General features: G+C 47.4%; 8 protein-coding genes across 8 annotated transcripts; 3 read left to right on the top strand and 5 right to left on the bottom strand.

The window, feature by feature from the left end:
• Positions 1–59: 59 nt before the first annotated feature.
• FIESC28_02481 (uncharacterized protein) lies at positions 60–1,683 on the bottom strand (the record flags this gene model as incomplete). Its single annotated transcript, XM_031156630.1, has 3 exons — positions 60–545; positions 595–720; positions 775–1,683. The coding sequence occupies 3 exons, from the start codon at positions 1,681–1,683 to the stop codon at positions 60–62; spliced, it is 1,521 nt and encodes a 506-aa protein (XP_031019299.1).
• A 1,233-nt stretch (positions 1,684–2,916) lies between these two features.
• Positions 2,917–4,257, bottom strand: FIESC28_02480 (uncharacterized protein; the record flags this gene model as incomplete). The annotated part of the gene is made up of 2 exons (XM_031156629.1): positions 2,917–3,885; positions 3,937–4,257. The coding sequence occupies 2 exons, from the start codon at positions 4,255–4,257 to the stop codon at positions 2,917–2,919; spliced, it is 1,290 nt and encodes a 429-aa protein (XP_031019298.1).
• Positions 4,258–4,776: 519 nt separating this feature from the next.
• FIESC28_02479 (uncharacterized protein) lies at positions 4,777–6,292 on the top strand (the record flags this gene model as incomplete). Its single annotated transcript, XM_031156628.1, has 2 exons — positions 4,777–4,960; positions 5,013–6,292. The coding sequence occupies 2 exons, from the start codon at positions 4,777–4,779 to the stop codon at positions 6,290–6,292; spliced, it is 1,464 nt and encodes a 487-aa protein (XP_031019297.1).
• Positions 6,293–6,681: 389 nt separating this feature from the next.
• Positions 6,682–8,791, bottom strand: FIESC28_02478 (uncharacterized protein; the record flags this gene model as incomplete). The annotated part of the gene is made up of 2 exons (XM_031156627.1): positions 6,682–7,210; positions 7,257–8,791. The coding sequence occupies 2 exons, from the start codon at positions 8,789–8,791 to the stop codon at positions 6,682–6,684; spliced, it is 2,064 nt and encodes a 687-aa protein (XP_031019296.1).
• Positions 8,792–9,850: 1,059 nt separating this feature from the next.
• Positions 9,851–12,559, top strand: FIESC28_02477 (uncharacterized protein; the record flags this gene model as incomplete). The annotated part of the gene is made up of 3 exons (XM_031156626.1): positions 9,851–10,387; positions 10,443–11,976; positions 12,429–12,559. The coding sequence occupies 3 exons, from the start codon at positions 9,851–9,853 to the stop codon at positions 12,557–12,559; spliced, it is 2,202 nt and encodes a 733-aa protein (XP_031019295.1).
• Positions 12,560–12,658: 99 nt separating this feature from the next.
• On the bottom strand, positions 12,659–13,657 carry FIESC28_02476 (uncharacterized protein; the record flags this gene model as incomplete). Its single annotated transcript, XM_031156625.1, has 1 exon — positions 12,659–13,657. The coding sequence occupies one exon, from the start codon at positions 13,655–13,657 to the stop codon at positions 12,659–12,661; it is 999 nt and encodes a 332-aa protein (XP_031019294.1).
• A 614-nt stretch (positions 13,658–14,271) lies between these two features.
• On the top strand, positions 14,272–16,429 carry FIESC28_02475 (uncharacterized protein; the record flags this gene model as incomplete). The annotated part of the gene is made up of 3 exons (XM_031156624.1): positions 14,272–15,523; positions 15,588–15,754; positions 15,845–16,429. The coding sequence occupies 3 exons, from the start codon at positions 14,272–14,274 to the stop codon at positions 16,427–16,429; spliced, it is 2,004 nt and encodes a 667-aa protein (XP_031019293.1).
• Positions 16,430–16,834: 405 nt separating this feature from the next.
• Positions 16,835–17,272, bottom strand: FIESC28_02474 (uncharacterized protein; the record flags this gene model as incomplete). Its single annotated transcript, XM_031156623.1, has 1 exon — positions 16,835–17,272. The coding sequence occupies one exon, from the start codon at positions 17,270–17,272 to the stop codon at positions 16,835–16,837; it is 438 nt and encodes a 145-aa protein (XP_031019292.1).
• Between the last annotated feature and the right edge of the window lie 842 nt (positions 17,273–18,114).

Raw genomic sequence — 18,114 nt, 5'->3', positions numbered from 1 at the left:
GATTATTGAACCCTTACTACAGCAACCCATCGCCGCTTTAACGTTATCATAATCTAAATCTAAATCAGGTATCGGAAATCCCGCTTCATCCTCAATGCCTCATCAGGACTATCCATAACCTCAACCGCCGCCGTATGCGCCGCAACATCCTGTCTCGTCTCCCAAGCATTCGCCTCACCAGCCTCCAACTTCTTGTTCAGATCAATCAGAACAAGTCGGAAGATATAACATCCGAGCACTGTAACGCCAAACATGGACAGAACGATACCATAACTCTTGCGGTAGCCGTTCTCCTTCAGATCCCACACGTAAGAGCCTGCGACGTTGCCCAATTGACTGAACGCGTTGATCATGGCAATCGCGACAGCGCGCTTGGCGGGAGGACGAGGGAATGATGAAGAAATCCACGAGTAGAAAACGATGAAGCCTGCGTAGGATGAAGCTTGCAGGAAGAGTGCCAAGTATCGCGCTGCGACAGCTTCGGTGGCCATGCTGATGATGAAACCGATCGTTCCGATACCAATTGGACCGACAATATGCCAGAACTATTTATTGTTAGTATTGTATCAATTGATGCGACACCAAAAAACTAACCTTTTCTTCTGTCTTGTCCGAATGCCAAGCGTTGATGACGGAGACGATACAAGAGAAGACCCATGGAGGGGCACTCATGAGAAGGGTAGGCACGTAACCGAATCCCAGCGTCTGCGTCAAAGAAGGCTGTTCAATCGTTAGCAACACATCACATCAATTATTTGACGGTAAAAAACTTACGAAAAATGCGTTGAAAGACAATCCGACGACGTACGCGGTAAAGGTAAGCATCATGATATAAATCTTGACATCCTTAACCGCAAGCTTCAATCCGTAAAACGCGCTCTCCTCAGCAGAATCCTCATCAGCCTCACCAACATCCTCCACCATTCTCAACTGCGCAACCTGGCGCTCCTCCTCGGTGAATCCACGCGAGTTATGAGGAAGATCAGGCAGAATAAACGCAGCGGATACAGCGACACCCATGGTGATGGCGCCTTCGATCCAGAACAGCCAGCGCCATGCTGCGTGGCCTAGCACGCCTTGCATATTGGACAAAACACCCGCGCCGACAAGAGCGGAGAAGGCGTTGGAGATGAGGTTACCGCAGAACAGGATCGCATTGCGCTTGGTCAATTCGCGACGGGTGTACCATTTCGACAGAATGAGTAGCGCACCGGGTAGGAAAGCAGCTTCAACAAATCCCAAGAAGAAACGAATGCAGACCATACCCGCAAAATTATGCACACTACCACTCAACGTGGAAATAAGACCCCAAAGCAACATGGCAGCCGCAATATATAGACTCGGGCGCTGAATGCGATTGATGAACATGTTGGAGGGCACCTGCATGAGAATGTATCCGACATACAGAATACTCAAGCAAGTAGCGTATTGGTTGTAGGAGAGGTTCAAATCTTCTTGAAGACCCTTGAGACGCGCGGCGGCCATGTTGTTTCGGTCGAGGTAGTTCATGATGTAGATGAGCACGAAGAGGGCGCAGCGCGTGTCGAGCTTGCGCTTCATGCGCTTTTCGACGGCGGCGCGATGCTGCGAGTCCATTGCGAGGGCGGCGGCACGGGCATTTTGGGCGGATTCGATGGATGTTTTGGCTGTCGCCGTGTGATCGTCTGGCTTTTGGTCTGCCATGGTGAATACACTGGCGGATAGTTAACTCGCCTCGTAGCACAACACCTAGAGAACTGAAGAGGTATGTGTTGAATCAGTTGGGAATGGTAGCATTTATGAACAAATGGTTCCCCGACATGTTACATCATCCTCACCCCGGAGAAAGAGCAAGAAAAAAACATGGGGAAAGGGATTTATCCGCTAAGCTTGACTCAACTTGGCCGAGGTTGATCCCCCAGATTGGTTTGTCGGTTGACTGTCACCCTCGCTTCAAAGTCAAGATGCAAAATTTGAGTGTCACACTTTTTAGAGCAGGGACCAATTATTACAGGGCTTGTGGAGTGGTGGTGCTGTAGATCTTGTCCTTGTACAGCGTGGGGATGGTCAGTACTGAACCAATTCAGCGCATTGCAGAAGGGGAAGAGGATGCTGTTACGGACTGTTCAACAGAGCTGATTGATTGATGTGATAAACATTTCTTATTAAAGTAAAGTTATTAGACTATCACATCCCGTTTAACTACCGCAAAGGATTATTTCTCCTCATCTTTAGGTGTCTTGTTGGAGAGAATGCGGAGACTCCGCAAAAAATGAGGGGAACAACCCAACCCCCGAGCAAATAAAAGGCCCGAATACACACGAGACCACCACACACAGCCAAACTCCCAGTCTCAGTGAACTCTCGGACAGCAGAATTATTGCCCGTGGGGAAATAATATTACAGTGGAGAAATGGTTGGGGAAAGAATTGGAGACAACGAGGTTCCGTGCTGGGGATTGAGTTTTAGGTATGGGGAGGTTTAGCTAATGGGGAGGGTGAGTGTCGACCGAACCGGGAATTGACGGTAAGAGTATTAGTCCCAATGCCATGGAATGGGTACGAGTATTCAATAGATCTGCATTAATTCAAGATCTTGTTGAGTGTCGGCTTGGTTATTCACTTCCCCGGTTGTGGATTGGAGAGGGTGACTGTGACCTGAACGGTTGTTGGAGACGGGTAGCCAAGGAGTAAGTTGACTTGGCGTGGAATTATTCTAGAAGACTTTTGTTCAATTGACAAGTAAAGTTTGGCTTTTCATCGGGTGTTGACCCGATGCATTGATCGCCAGGTACTGAAGGATTATCCCCATGCTAGCCTCCCTTAATCACCATCACCCACTGTTCATGCACTCAATCTCTTGAACAAATATAATTACTTCATATCTCATAACGAGGCCGCAGCACTCTATCGCTAATGTCTATCATAAATACTTCTCTCATTCTCTCTCCAATCGTCCAGCTTCACTAGTCTCATCACGACTCTGCTTCAAAAACGGGACAAGCGTAGTCCCACCCGTCCCCGTCAACTCCTCCTCCTTCCCCTTCTTCAAACTAGAACTCGCCAGATTCTGCGGCCCGCCTCCCATCTTTCCCTGTCTCGACGGTAAAATAATATACCGCGTGACAATCTGAATATGCTTATTTCTAAACACCGTCAAAGCATCCGTCGCAGCAGTAAACGTCGCTTGTAGCTTCTCTTGTTCAGCGGTGTGGGGAGTTTGGAGTGCTAGTTCGCGAATGCTGCCCATGCGCGCAATGTGTGTTAGGAAACGACGGTGAGGACCCGGCATGTAATCCTTCACTATGTCGTGATAGCTTCTTTCGCCTTTTGCGGCTGTGTTGTTTCCTGTGGGAATGTGCTCTACGCCTAGCACGATGTCGAAGAATTGGATGAGAGAGGATTGTCCGTTACTTCCACCTCTCAAATGTCTCCATTCACCCTTTCCATCACCCTCGTCGTAGAAAACACCATTGGGAAGACCCGCAGCTTCCATGTTTTTAGATCCTGCTAAGAAGGGACGGATCTTGTAGTAGAATGTATGAGGATCGCACTTTTCGTACATACGCTCCAACAAAACGCCCACACTGTCAATACAAGTCTTCAATTCTTCAAGCGCTGAGATAATGGTGGCGTAGTCGCGGGATTTTACTGCTTCGAGAGCTTCCATCATGCGAGGAATTATGCTGCCGGCCCGTGCTTCCATGGCGACACTGATGAGAAGAAACCATGATTCGGATTCTGTGCCGGTGAAGCTATGTAGTGTGGACAGGTGGGAGAGGTTTGTGAAGTCGGATGAAGAGGATGTAAAGTTCCATAAATTGGCAGCTGCGTAGGAGAGAACGGGAGGGAGTTCGAGATGTTTTGACACAGCCAAAAACGGGACAGTAATTTGAGGAGGAAGGATCTGTAATTGTTAACACCAACACCTTAACACTATGATGACAAGAGGACTTACTTGAGCAGGCTTCTCACCACCCCAAACATAAGCATGCGTCAAAAACGCAAGAACACTATAAGCCCTCCTCCACTCGGCCTCAGATCTAAGTCTATGCGTGCCGAGCACAGGTAGAGTATCAACAGCACGTCTGATATCATTATACCGAATCAGAGCGGGAAGATGCGAGATGACAAGTTCCCATGGTTGGTAGTAGGCGTCGGGGAGGACTTTTAGGGGACTGTGTTCGGGGAGGAAGGCGTTGCTTGTTACGCCGAATTGTTTTAGCTCTGATGTGAGTTTGATGCGCGGGATGGCGTGGTGGACGGCGTGTGGCGACATCGTGATGGTCTAAGTGATGGATAATAATAGACAATGGGATTGACAAAGGCTATGCAGAGAATAGTTCTAGTAGATTGACATGTAAGAGAAAGAAGCAATTGATCAGAGTTCATCTAAAATAATATTCTCATCACCGCCAAGTTGTCATTTCCCAGTTTTCTTTTCCATCCGTCTTCCGTGTATCCTTCTAGACCTCCGAACTTCCTCTCCGAAATATCATGATCCGAAGTTGAGGTACATCCGTATCCTCCTTCCGCATCCGATCTAGACCATGTGACCAATCGCCAACGCCCACTAAATCAAAAATGGATAATGACGTCCACCACGCGGATCTCGGCGAACGGAACTTCGGGTGTTTGACTAGAATCCACTCATTTTTATCACGACTTCCGTGTTTGTTAACGCCGGGACTGGCCGGTGAGGGGGCATAAAGTGATTTTGAGATCCCCTCCATCATACGACTTTCTCATCACACCAAGCATCTCTTTCTTACTCAGATTTAATTCTCCGACCACTATCATGGAACTGTCATCTTTCGTCGAGCGTATCCGAGGTGGTAACGCCGCTAAATTCCCCTCTGACGCAAATACCCTTGACTTTGCGCGCAATTTGGATTCGCAGGATAAATTGAGTCATCTACGTGATGAATTCGTTCTTCCCACCAAGGAATCTTTGAAGAAGAAGGCTCTTGATGGATCAATTCGTAGGTTCCTGTACAGTTGAAATGAAATGGGTTGGTGCTAATGAGTCTGTAGCAAACGGTGTTGCGCAGAATGGTACAAATGGCCATGCCAACGGCGTAGATGACAACACACAATGCATCTACTTCGTCGGCAACTCCCTAGGCGCCCAACCAAAAGCCGTTCGCGAGCATTTGAACGCTCAATTAGAAACATGGGCTTCCGTCGGTGTAAACGGACACTTCAGCGCCCTTGAGAATTCACCTCTTCCAGCGTGGCAAGATCTCGCAGAAGACTGCGCCATCAGATCAGCCGACATCGTCGGTGCATCACCCCACGAGATCGTCATCATGAACACCCTCACCGTCAACTTGCATCTCCTTATGGCAAGCTTTTACAAGCCTACGGAGAAGCGCCACAAGGTTATTCTCGAGTGGAAGCCTTTTCCTTCCGATCACTACGCCATTGAAAGTCAGGTTGTCTGGCATGGACTTGATCCTGAGAAGAGCATGATCAAGATTGAACCTAATGAGGATCATATTATTACTACGGATCTTGTGCTTGAGACGATTGATAAGCATGCTGATGATACGGCGCTTATGCTCTTGCCTGGTATTCAGTACTACTCTGGTCAATTGTTCGATATTCCCCGAATTACAGCTTATGCGCAAGCGAAGGGTATTGTCGTTGGTTGGGATCTTGCACACGCAGCTGGAAACGTAGAGTTGAAGCTTCATGATTGGAACGTCGACTTTGCATGCTGGTGTACATACAAGTACATCAACGCCGGCCCTGGTTCTATCGCTGGTGCTTATGTCCATGAGCGTCATGGCAAGGTGGAAGTTGATTCTTCAACCGGCAAGGCGAGCTACAGACCGCGTCTCATGGGCTGGTACGGCGGCGACAAGTCCGTTCGATTCAACATGGATAACAACTTTATTCCTACCGCTGGAGCAGGAGGATACCAGCTATCCAACCCCAGCGCAATCGATCTGGCCAGTTTATCTGGTGCATTGAGCGTGTTTAACAAAACAACCATGCATGATCTCAGGTCAAAGGCTTTGGTGCTAACAGCCTACGCTGAGTTCCTTTTGGATCAGATTCTTTCTGAGGCTGGTGATTCTACCCTTTTCAGAATCATCACACCACGCGATCCTCTTCAGAGAGGTACACAGTTGAGTGTCCTGTTGAGAGATGGATTGTTGGATGATGTTAGTGCGGCTTTAGAGGAGAATGCTGTGATTTGTGATAAGAGGAAGCCTGGTGTTATTCGAGTTGCGCCTGTGCCTTTGTATTCCAGGTTTGAGGATGTTTGGAGGTTTATGCAGATTCTGAGAGGGGCTTTGAAGGTTTAGAAAAGTAGAATAATAGCGTGAATTAATTGTTCAAGATGATCTATGATTACTTTTTCCAGTGAGGTTTTGTCTTTGAGATTGTCTGGTTAATTCTGTGTATGCGAGACCTTGTCGTTGAGTACAAGGTAGTCGTCGGCTTTGAGCCAAGTGATCTATCACTTTCTTTTCCCTCTTCTATCCGCATATCAGCATCATCATGCTTACTCTCGGTTATCCATGGCCTTCCGCATCCGAAGATGCCGTCTGCACAAACGAGGCACAACACCATCGGCTCAGATATCAGGAACATACCCGATGCCATGACCGAACTTCCGTATCCGATTTATCCCTCCAAGATATCAAGCCCCATTGCTGGTAAGATATCAAGTTTTACAGCCAGTACACGACACCTACAAATGATGCGTCAAATCAATACCCCCACCCCCATCCAACAAAGCAAACAAGTTAAGCGCAGACCCCGAATCACCCTCCGCAACACTCCAATAACTCGGATCAGGTGTCTGCATCATACTCTCACTCAATCCCAAAAAAGCAGAATCCAAATCCCCAAACAACGGCGACCCGACATTCTGCAATCCATTATGTTGCAAGAATGATCGATCCAACGACTCTCTACCCGGGGTTGCAGCGGTCGTCTCTCTGCGGAAGGATGGTGATGCTTCGGATGGTATGAGTCCGAATAATTGGCTAGAATTTTCGGTACGACGTTGCCGTTCTGCGAGTTCGCGCTTTTCTAAATGTTCGAGGGCTGTTGTGAGGAGGGATTGGGCGATTAGGGAGTATTGACCTGCGTGGGTGTCGTGTTTGGAGCAGTGGTCTAACGCATGAATGGCTAGGCGGGTGTATTTTTCTAGGACGCGACCAAAATTGCCGAGAAGACCAACTCCCAGTACTAGAGAGCTAGCAAATAGCCAAGATCTGTAAAATTAGACATTGATCAAGTGACGAGGAGTGGTGAACTTACACTAGAATGGGAACATGTCCAACAAGAACACCTCGTTGAATCAAATCAAGTATCGGATCAACCATCAAACTCGCCGCATCAATACAAGCATCCGCAAGCTTCGACTTGCCAGACGTCAAAGCAGACCGTCCATTCGGAGCGGCAGTATCCGATAACCGTCGACAAAGCTCATACATGAGAAACGGTCGAGACACGAGCATGACGGCGTAATAATACGTCGCCAAAATCTGACACGCACCACTTGCTTGGGCTCGATCTTGAATATCTGGATCAGCTACTATATCCTTCAACTGCTTCAACCATCTCGACGACCAATCTCGTAACTGAAGGGATATACCCTCTGTGAGTTGTAATGAGATTTTGCGTCGTGAGTAAATTTCCGTGACGACACCTTCTAGCACCAAGAAGATTTGTACTGACGCGTTGAGTAAGTCGAGAGGTTCATCCAGATTCTCGTATGGTACCGTACAATCCACATCAGACGTCGCAGGCGGTCTTCCCATAGACGTACTCAAAAACAAATCCACAATCCTCAAACTCTTCCACAGCCGGTCACGCTGTCTGTGAATATCCGGTCCAAACCTTGCGTTGACTTCAGTCCTGTGAATACCGATTGAATAAGCTGCACGCACAGCTGTGCCGAAGAAAAGAAACGCCCCGTTGATTTGACATGAGCAGAGCATGTAGAGCGTGATAAGCGTAAACATCTGAACTGTTGTGACGCTCAAATTGCCTGTGAGGTTGGAATATGCTTTTTCGCGCGCATACTCAAAATATTCCTGCGCGCGCTCTTCATTGTCGATTTTTGTTCCGATGGCTAGGACGAGGAGATTCACGACTGTTGTTGCGTCGTCTGTTTTTTGATCCATATTTGACCAAAGAATGAGATCTTCTTGTAACCGTCGATGATCAAATAAATCCACAAGCCCTGTCGCGATAGCTAGATAATTGGATACAGCGAGGGGAATGTCGTTTGTGTGAACGGTCGGAATGCGGTTATCACCCGGCATTCGTCGCGATTGATTCGCGGTTGCATTTTCGAGGACGGAATACCGACTTGTCTGTGGCGCGAAGGCATTTTGTCCGACTCGAGTGGTGACGAGTTGTCTGACAGATTGAAAGAAACTCAATGGTGCGCAATCACCCACGAAAATGAGTTTACCCTGCGCATCGCAAACAAGTCTCGCCTCCCTCGGAACCTCAGTTTCCTCCTCAGCATCATGCGCCGCCTCTACATTGCCCTCATCAACAGGCGGCGTAGTAGTAGTAGCAGGACTATTCCTCCCCGTCGAAATCCTGCCCGTCGAGAAAGCTCTTTCTCTATCCGAAGCAGGCGGCGACCTCAACGAAGCAGATGAAACAGAGGGATTGGCTCTGCGTCGTCGCACTTGAGGAGAGTAATGACAATCGTGTGGCTTTTGACGTCTGGCGCAGTAACTACATGGTAATTTGCCGTCGCATTTTACTTTGCGGGATTTGCAGCCGTCGCAGGCGTTTGCGATGCGGCTGCGGATATAAGTTGTTGGTTCTTGCATTGAAGGAAGGGTTGAAGTAAGTGTTCGGAAGACGGAGGCTGGGCAGGGCGGAAAAGAGCGGATGTTCGGGTGGATTATTGTTAGTGCTGTTTTTTTCGGCCCGCTTGAGCTTCCGAGGCTTGGCTTATGTGATGTCAATTGAGTCTTTATCTGGTCATGGATTTATCGCAGATTGCAAAAATGAGACTTGGTAGTTCATAGTGATTGTATTGATTGAGGGAGACTAATTATATGCACTTTTGCGGATGTCGCGTCGGATATGCAGAAAGGCGGCTAAGTTCTGCATTTAATGTGCAACCCTCACGTCAGAATTGAATGCGACACAACGGGCTCTGCTAAACGATGATCGACCTTGTATATCAGCGTAGCGGACGTGATATCGGTCTGAGGGACCATCTCAACCGGATGATTGTCCTTGGACTAGTTATTAATTTTATAGACCTTGTAGTATTAGCATAAAATGCAATAATTCTACTGTATTCTTACTATCCTAAATATTAAGTATGTAAATAAAATAATAAAATAACAAAGTATTGCACTTATTGCTCGAATCCTCAATCTTCTCTGTTAGTAGAGGCTGATATTATATTAAGCGTTATACTAGCAAATGGAAATCTGTACCTCAGTTGTTATTATACTCTATTGGCTCTTACAGGGGGGTCAGCTATGTCTAGCACTTTATTTCTGCTTTAAAAGTCGCAGTGGAGGTTACGTGAATTTTATTTAAGTCTACGTACACCTGTACTTCAAGTTTATAAACAGGTAAACAGGTAGTTTCGATAAAGCGCAAAACTGCACAGGGATTAGCAGTGTAGCATATTAGGCGCCCGCTTTGAGACTTGGCAATCAGAGGTCATGCCACGTGAGCAGCGTTCAAGTCAGCCTTACTGAAAGCCTAGAGTAATGTCTTTAGGCAGGAAACGAAAATCAGGATAGAAGAAAGTTACACCTTTGCAAACCTCAGCGCACGTAGCTTGAGCTATATCTCGTCTAAATTTAAGTTCTCTCCCTTTTCGAGGATCGGGTCCTGAAATATACAGACAAAACAGCACAATAGCTATGTCTCTTCAACGCTCTCTCCACCATTACACCGATCTACCAGATAACGATATCCGCTTGCTGCGCCTACTACCGCATCAAGACGCGGATGCCCCCATAAAATGCCAACTTTTCAACTGCGGCATCGTGAGTTCGGGAGGCACCCGTCCATATGAGGCTCTGTCCTATGTATGGGGCTCAGATCATGAGTCTCAGTCTATCTCAATAGACAGCTGCTATCTGCCCGTTGGAGGAAATCTATTCGCTGCGTTATTGCATCTTCGAGATCCCGATATTGAACGGATCTTATGGATAGATGCCGTGTGTATCAATCAACAAGACAATACGGAAAAAGGACATCAAGTCCAATCCATGGCGAAGATTTATGCCAAGGCGACTCGTGTCATTGTTTGGCTTGGAACGGCGACGCCAGATATCGAACAAGCGCTAGAAGACATCCGCATCGCAGGCTTCGCGGCAAAGCAGACCATAATGCCTACCATTAACGAAAACGCAGTCCTCAAGCTACTCGAGGCAGCATGGTTCCGACGTGTTTGGGTAAATACATCAGCACTTGATGATATACGCAATAGTTGCTGATAAGATGATTTAGGTACTCCAGGAGGTTGCCGCAGCTCGGCATATAGTGGTCAAATGTGGTCATGCTGAGATTGACGGTTATGCATTCTTTTCGGGGCTAAATGCTTTGGAACTACCTTATGAAAACCAGCCAGGCCTAAAGCCTCTAGTCATGTCGGTAGCTTACCTGGCAAAAGGCGCGGCCTTTCGGTCGAGATGCACAACCAGTCAGGCAGGCAGATTTTCTCTCAACATATGTCGCCTGGCTCAGCTAGTAGATATGTATCGCAATCGCCAAGCCAGTGATAATCGCGATAGAATTTATGCTTTGCTTGGTATGAGCTCTGATGATCCTGGCACTTCGGGCTTATTGGCTGACTATGATATCTCATGGGCAAAGCTCTTCAAACAACTTGTCAACTCTATCCTTGGAAGTGTACCTGTGAACACTTGGGACGACAAAGCGGTAGCAGTGATCAGGGGCAAGGGCTGCGTTCTAGGTCAGGTGGAGTCAGTCGACGCTAATATTGATCAGAACGGCAAACAGCGGCTGAAGGTTCGTCGGGACAGCCCGTTTGGCTTGGGAACGAATAAATCCCACTGGAGATTAGAGGTCTCAGCAGAACCAGTGGAGGCAGGCGATGTTGTCTGCCTCCTACAAGGGGCGACATTGCCTACCATCATCCGGATACACAACGATTACTGGAACATCATAGTAATTGCAGCTGCCTCTCCAAAACGCCTGCAAGTTGCAATGAGTGATGACAAGTCTGAGCTTCCTCAACGGCCAGAAAAATTCCCGCATGAATTCCTGCTTGTCTGGGACTGGGATTTGTCGCGTGATGGTTCCAAGAGAGGAACTGAGTACGAGGACTTGATGGGACACCTGGTATCACAGGCTCCGCAAGCCGGATTGCAGACCGACTGCGAGAAGATAGCCAGGTTTTGGAATAACGGAATGGCAATGCGAGATGCGAAATTGTTAAGATGGTCAAGGGGGGAGGAAAATCTTCGAAAAGCGTTAGAGATCCTTGAGCATGTTTTGAGAAACATGGACAAAATAGCGTTGGCCGGCCTAGACCGTGGTCATCGGATGGTGGGAGATGACATGAAGGAACTGCAAGGGATAGTAGACTTGATTCTCAAGGACAAAGGCGGATCGAGAGCACTATGTCTGGCGGCAGAAGCTGGATGCGAGGCAGTCGTCAGCCTACTGCTAGATACCGGCGAAGTTGATCCAAATACACCAGACGACTCAAAACTAACGCCCTTACAGAAAGCGGTGAGGAAGGGGGATGAGAGGATTGTGAAGCTGCTGCTCAGGAGCGATGGAATTAATCCCGATATTACCGGTCATCCATTCGAACGAACGCCACTAGTAGAAGCGAGTGGCAATGGGTATGAGGAGATCGTCAAGCTGTTGATCAACACCGGAAAGGCTAATGTAAACGGTAGGGGGTTTCAAAAGACGCCTCTAATAATGGCAGCAGAGAATGGTCATACTGCATTTGTTGAGATTCTATTAAGTACCAGTGAGGTGGAGCCAGACTTTGGAGTCGATCCAAAAGGTACATTATACACGGCACTATCACTGGCAGTGAGGAATCGGCACGAGGGGGCTGTTAAGTTACTGCTCGGCGTCACTCAAATCCCTTGGATTTTCTATATGGGAAGCATGACTTTGGGGATCATATACCTATGTATAGATACACGCTTTTATCAATGGCGAAGGAGAGACAGCATAAGGGCATTGTTAAGTTATTGCAAAGAGCTATGGAATTAGAGACAGATGTAAAGGACTTAAATTAACACATATTATAAGTAGAATAATTTATAACCTACGCTTTTCTATTATCTTTCTGGACAGATAATTTACTAGATTAAAGTAAGATATATTAGGTTGACTATCCTGATCTCCTGTTTTGCTTGGTGTTTGTTAATGTTCTCCAGGGAGAAGTATACACCTGTGAGCATGCGATTTGTTGTGTAAGCCTAATTGTTCTACTATACGGTCGAACAGAGCGCGAATGCAACGACCTACTGTCTAACTACAACATGACGTTCGAGAGGCATGAGACGAGACTGACGCAATGCACTCCTCACCTCGATTTGTTGTACTTCAACAAGATTCCAGAGAAGTTACTCTATTAATATGAATGGAATGCGGAAGAATAACGGCAGTCTGATAACGGTTGTCGCAGCCAGCGTGTTAAGTAGTTAAAATCTTTCAGTCATAATACTAGAGTACACCTACGGCTCAAAGCTAACTGAATCGAACCAAGCCGTGGAGCCCGGCAAACAAACAAATCCCACAGCCAGGTACAAGCCGCCCCCCATGACCTGATCCCGACTATAATTGCAGGTATTCGTAATCAGCAACCACTGATCTGCCGTGCCACCCACAGCAACGTCCTGGATCTCAAGAGCATTGCCATTGGGGTAACCACAGAAGAGATACGCGTGGGTACACCCAAGTCCAGCACGAACCCAGGCTGACGCCGAGTATGGAACACCTGCTTCAATAGACGATACAAGTGGTTGCTGGACGTAAATTGACGCCTCATCCATAAATGTAAGTTTTGCCGAGTTTCTACCCTCGTGCTTGGTCGTGCTAGAGAGGGATAGCGAGACCGAGGTGGTGCTAAAGAGGAAGTCCCATGGTTGTGTGGTGTCGGATTCGTCGTCCAGGCCCGAATTGACGAGGAATGTAGGAACGATGGGTGCTTCGATGGTAGTGGTGGTGGCTTCGGCGGTTGTTGTACTCTCGGTGGTGGCAGGGCTTATCTCCGTGGTCGGCGTATCGGTGGTAGTAGCATCCATAAAGACAGTCGAAGTCTCGATACTGCTCTCGTCCACAGTTGAGCTCAAGTCTGCAGTCGAAACTGCAGTAGTGGTGGCATCCTCGAAAGTGATAGATGCCTCGGTGGTGCTCTCGACGACAATGGAGGTCAGGTCCGTAGTCGCAACAGCAACAGTCGTAGTAGCATCGTCCGAGATAGTAGACGCCTCGGAGGTCGTGTCAAATTGGCCAGCAGTGAGAGCCGTGGTTTCAACGGAAGAGACACCAGAAGAAGAGACGAGGGTCTCAGTCGCAGCTGCTGTCTCAGTGGAAGTTGCCGTTGCCGTAGATGAAATCTCACCAACGGTCAGCGCATCAGTTGTTCTGGAGCTGACCTTGCATGGACTAGCTTCAGAGCTAGCCATGAAGGACGCTGCGATAAAAGCAGTAACGAATGTTTTGGCAATCATGTTGCAGAAGAGTAACGACGGTAATTCGACAGTAACGAGCGACGAGCACAACAAAACAGAGATGCTGGTGAAGAAATAAAAACAAGAACAGAATAAGGGGACAGAGCTGATTTTATCAATGATAGCAAAAATCAATAGTCCAAGACGCTAGACTCAGCCGTAGAAGACATCGAATAAACTTTCAGCTTTTAGTGTGCTTGGGGTTAGATCGATTGCCCAAAGTCAATAGTCTCACCAGGTAATATAACTGACCCACTTCCCGCCACAGCACCCAATACTTTATCTTAGGCGGTGACCGAAATAGAAAAGAAACGAGATCTAGACCTACAAATAGTCAACTTTTGTTGAAGCTGGAACAGAGGAATGCAAGGGGATGCGGCCATCGCGGGGTAGCTTCTCCATTTGACCAAGCCACAGCGACTCTTCAAAGCTGAATCAAATTCCTCATGTCTGGCACCAACTATAAAGGTTCAATCACCTGCCATGTAATTTGAATGGAATACCGGATGAACCATGAGTCAAAAAAATCATATCCAAAATCACCTTTTCAAGTTCCAAGACCTACTTGCTCCGATCTGTTCGCATCATCATAAGAATCACCGCCACCTGCTAACATGATGCCTGGCAGTTCTCCTGTTACCAATAATGGCAAAGAGAACAGCGATATGGGCAGCGATTCTTCCGTTGTTGATTCCGATGTACCAGATGATGTCACGGCGGCAAACGAGTCTCAGAATGACCCACGTACTTCTTTCTCGGTCGACGGGTCAGCACCTGGCACCTGGAAACAGAAAGCGTGCAAGGATATGGTGCCTAGGAATTTTGAGAATAAGCCGCTTGCTGGCGGTAAGATGATGTTCAATGCCGGTCTCAATTACGCTATTGGACCTGATAAGGTTTCCACGGTGTTTGCAAACGAACAGAATTTCTGGAGCGGCACACCGCAAGTCATTTCTTACTTCTTCATGGGTGGAAGTCAGTTGCAACATGAAAAGGTGACACAAGCAATCGAGGAATGGTCTTGGTATGCCAACGTTACTTTCAAGGAAGCACCTTCGGCCGGGGAAAGTAACGTGAGAGTTACTTTTGATCCCAACGATGGGAACTGGTCGTACATCGGTCGCCAATGCAATAGCATTCCAGCAACAGAGGCCACCATGAACCTAGCCTGGTTGGATAAGTTCTCTCCCATTACCGCAAAGGAGAGATCAGTCATCCTACACGAGTTTGGCCATGCACTAGGTCTACTCCACGAACATCAGTCCCCAGATCACGGAAACAAAGCAGTTCAGAACATCAATGCAGCTTTCAAGCTTTATGAAAAAACTCAAGGGTGGACAGCGGAGCAAATCTCTGACCATGTCATCAACGTCTACAATAAGTCTGATATCACAAACTATGCCCATGTCGATATCCACTCCATCATGCACTATTCCCAACCAAAGGAGCTCACAGGTCTTGACGTCGATATTCCATTCAACGGGAAGCTTTCAGACCTCGATAAGGCGTATATGATTCTACAGTATCCTCGCAAGACCATGCACCCCGAATCAGCAAAAGCTGGGTGGAGCATCGAAAAGGCATTAAAGGTGATCGGAGCTCCGACAGAGGTCACTGACAAGATCCTCGCCTTTGTCGAAGATAAGCGTGACGAGTTCGGCGAGATCTCTACTGCCAACATTCGAGAGGTCATCAAAAACTGGACACGGGCTACGCATGGTCTGGTCGTGGACGGAGGACAGAAATTACCACCATCCCGAAATGCTCCACCTCCTACTGCTGGTCCGTCACACGCCGAGAATGCGGATAAACCCCCGACCAACTCATTCATCTACCAGCTCTATGATAAGCTGTCCACACTATACTGTAAGTTCCACATTGAATAGTACTACTGGGCTACAAATATCGCTGACATATTATTCATTTCAAGGTCCTGGCGGTGGACAATACTTTGCATTGCAATTTCCCACTCGATTCCTGGACAAAGACACCTTCGCATACGAGCTTAAAGGACAGTTTTCGCGCTTCAATAAGCCTATCGCGGTCTCCGAGGCCGAGTTCAACCTCACCGATGACTTGTACGCCCCTAGCCCCATTGTAGGCGGACCAAACGGACAAAGGCTGTCACAAAACTACAGCAAGGCACTCAACAGTCTTATCCCAACCTTTGAGAGCTCGTAAGTACAGAAGCAGCAAGAGAAGATGCGTAAGTGGCTTCTAAAGGAGACCAAACTAGGCAATGCTGCCTATATTGGCGAGACGCGCTCGCCTATTCCTGGTTTGAACAAAGGTCGCGCCAACGACTTGCCTCAGGGCATGACTCGGATGGATTATTCTGATTCATTGATGCAGGCGTATCTCCGTGATCGCCAGGACTGGGAGGAGCGAAGAGACAAGATGATCTTTGAGGCTTCTGGCCAGGCCGCCACGAACCCACAGGTCATGGAAAACATGACAAGACGTCTCGCGCATCTCGGTGCTCTCGAGGAGGCGAAACTGAGTGCCAAGTATGCCGATGCTGTAGTGCGAGGTTACAGGCATACAGTACGCGGCTTCTTGGGCCATTTGGATGTCAAGAGTGTAGCTGAGTCACTACAAGATGCGAAAGACTCGTTCCGACAGTCTGCTCTCTCATCTCTCTACACGGCTTCTAAAGTCTACCCCGTGGCCATGCAGCCCACGGACTGGTTCCAAGCCCTTGACACAGGCTTCACGCGCGAGGAGCTTTCTCAGGACCCGTTGCTGATCAGTGCTGCAACCACGGCTTATTGATGCCTTGCGTAAGGCTCTCGAGGACGGCGAGTTTGCTGATTGGGCAGCAAAGCAGTCCGAAGGTGTTAAGGACGAAATTCTGGCCAAGGTGAGGGAGGCTTTGGGGAAGGCTGCCGATAGGAAGTGAGGTTTATTCGGCAATCAGGTAGCTTACTTCGATTATAGTCAGCTTTATGTAAGAATGAAGAATACGCTTATAGTATTGGTCCTAGTTACAGTTTCCCTTTCCCCTAATCTGAGATCTCAGATTACCCAGACTGCTTGTGATACAACTGATGTTCTACCTCCGCACTTCGTCTTGTCTTTGCCACCCTTACATACTCTCAAATATAAGAAAACCTCCTAAAGCCTGACGACTTCCTAATACATCGGGTCTCAAGATTATTCCTCGCTCTAGATCCCAATTCAGAAGAACAACTCCCACGCTGCCTTAGCAGTAAGTCCTAGAAGCGCAAACGAGCTTGTCGCAAAAATGGAAAAGCGCAAGTTGAGGCTGTTGGTTGTAACGTGGATCAAACTGTGAAGGATTCTCAAACCAACATAGCCCCAAGCTAAGCGCACGGTAGTCTTGTCCTTGACATCCAACATGCTCAAGGCAAGAACAACTGCGTAGTACTGGGTAGGTTGCTCAAGCAAGTTGTTGAAATTGTCCGCTGCCCACTGTACGTAAGGAGGCAGTTTCTCAGCTTTCTGCTTTTTAACAGTGGCTGGGTCGAAGACGACGTCGTACTTGGACAGCGCTGGAATTCGGCGGGCGTAGAGGAGAGCTTCCATTGCAAAAATCCAACTGTTGAGAGCGACGAGGGGGCCAAGGAGTGGCTTGTTCGTAATGAGATGAGACATGATGTCTGATAGAGTTTAGTGGTATGAGGTAGTGAGAGTAAGGCAGGATTCATTCAAGTGAAAAGAGAGATAGTGTTGATACTAATATGAGGAACTTGAGTTAAGAGAATGACAACCTGCTAGATATATAAATCCATCTGTACACAGCTTATAAATCTATATAGCTATTTAACTCTATTTACCGGCACTAAAAGGACATTTCCCGCTGACTAAGGTGTTCCTGCCAAGTTTTGAATAGACTTTTTCCGCGAAGATTCAGCAAGGATCCACAACGCTACGATGCCACTTAGTCATTCAATGTCGGCGTTAGCATATCGCCGTGATCAACCGACTTGTAACTCCATGAAGCTGAAAACAGAAAACTTTATCGAAGCTAAAGCACGGTGACAAACAGAGGCTGGGCAAATGAAAATTACTAGCAATAAAGGTCAAGTTGCATTTCTTTTTTTCTCTTACTCTGAACCTTATCCTGATATCTCAGTCGACACCGATCAAGGTTAAACTGCAATAAGTTGCTCTATTTGTAAGTTTTAGAGACCCTGCCCTTTGGGAAATTGTTGGAAAAAGACTTCAACTGCTAGGTAAGAATGATTTATCCAAGGATTGTAGTAAATGTAAATACATTGTTCTTTACCCTACCTAGGTTAGATAAGACGGAAAGCATTGGATCGGGATTGCATGAGTTGTACCAATTGACCTGAACTGTATATAGAAGTAGTACATGTAGGACTAGTAGCTTTTAATATCATCTCCCTCCGAAGAACCATCAAGGTCTAGATGAGGACAATGACTAGGATTATGATAAAATGTTCCCCCAAGTTTCTCAATCATCTTGCATCGTT

This window comes from Fusarium coffeatum (genome assembly GCF_003316985.1).
Source record: "Fusarium coffeatum strain FIESC_28 chromosome Unknown BRIP53273_contig_54, whole genome shotgun sequence".
NCBI lineage: Eukaryota > Fungi > Ascomycota > Sordariomycetes > Hypocreales > Nectriaceae > Fusarium > Fusarium coffeatum.
Note: the sequence above shows the minus strand (reverse complement) of the source record. Positions and strands in the feature narration are given on the sequence as shown.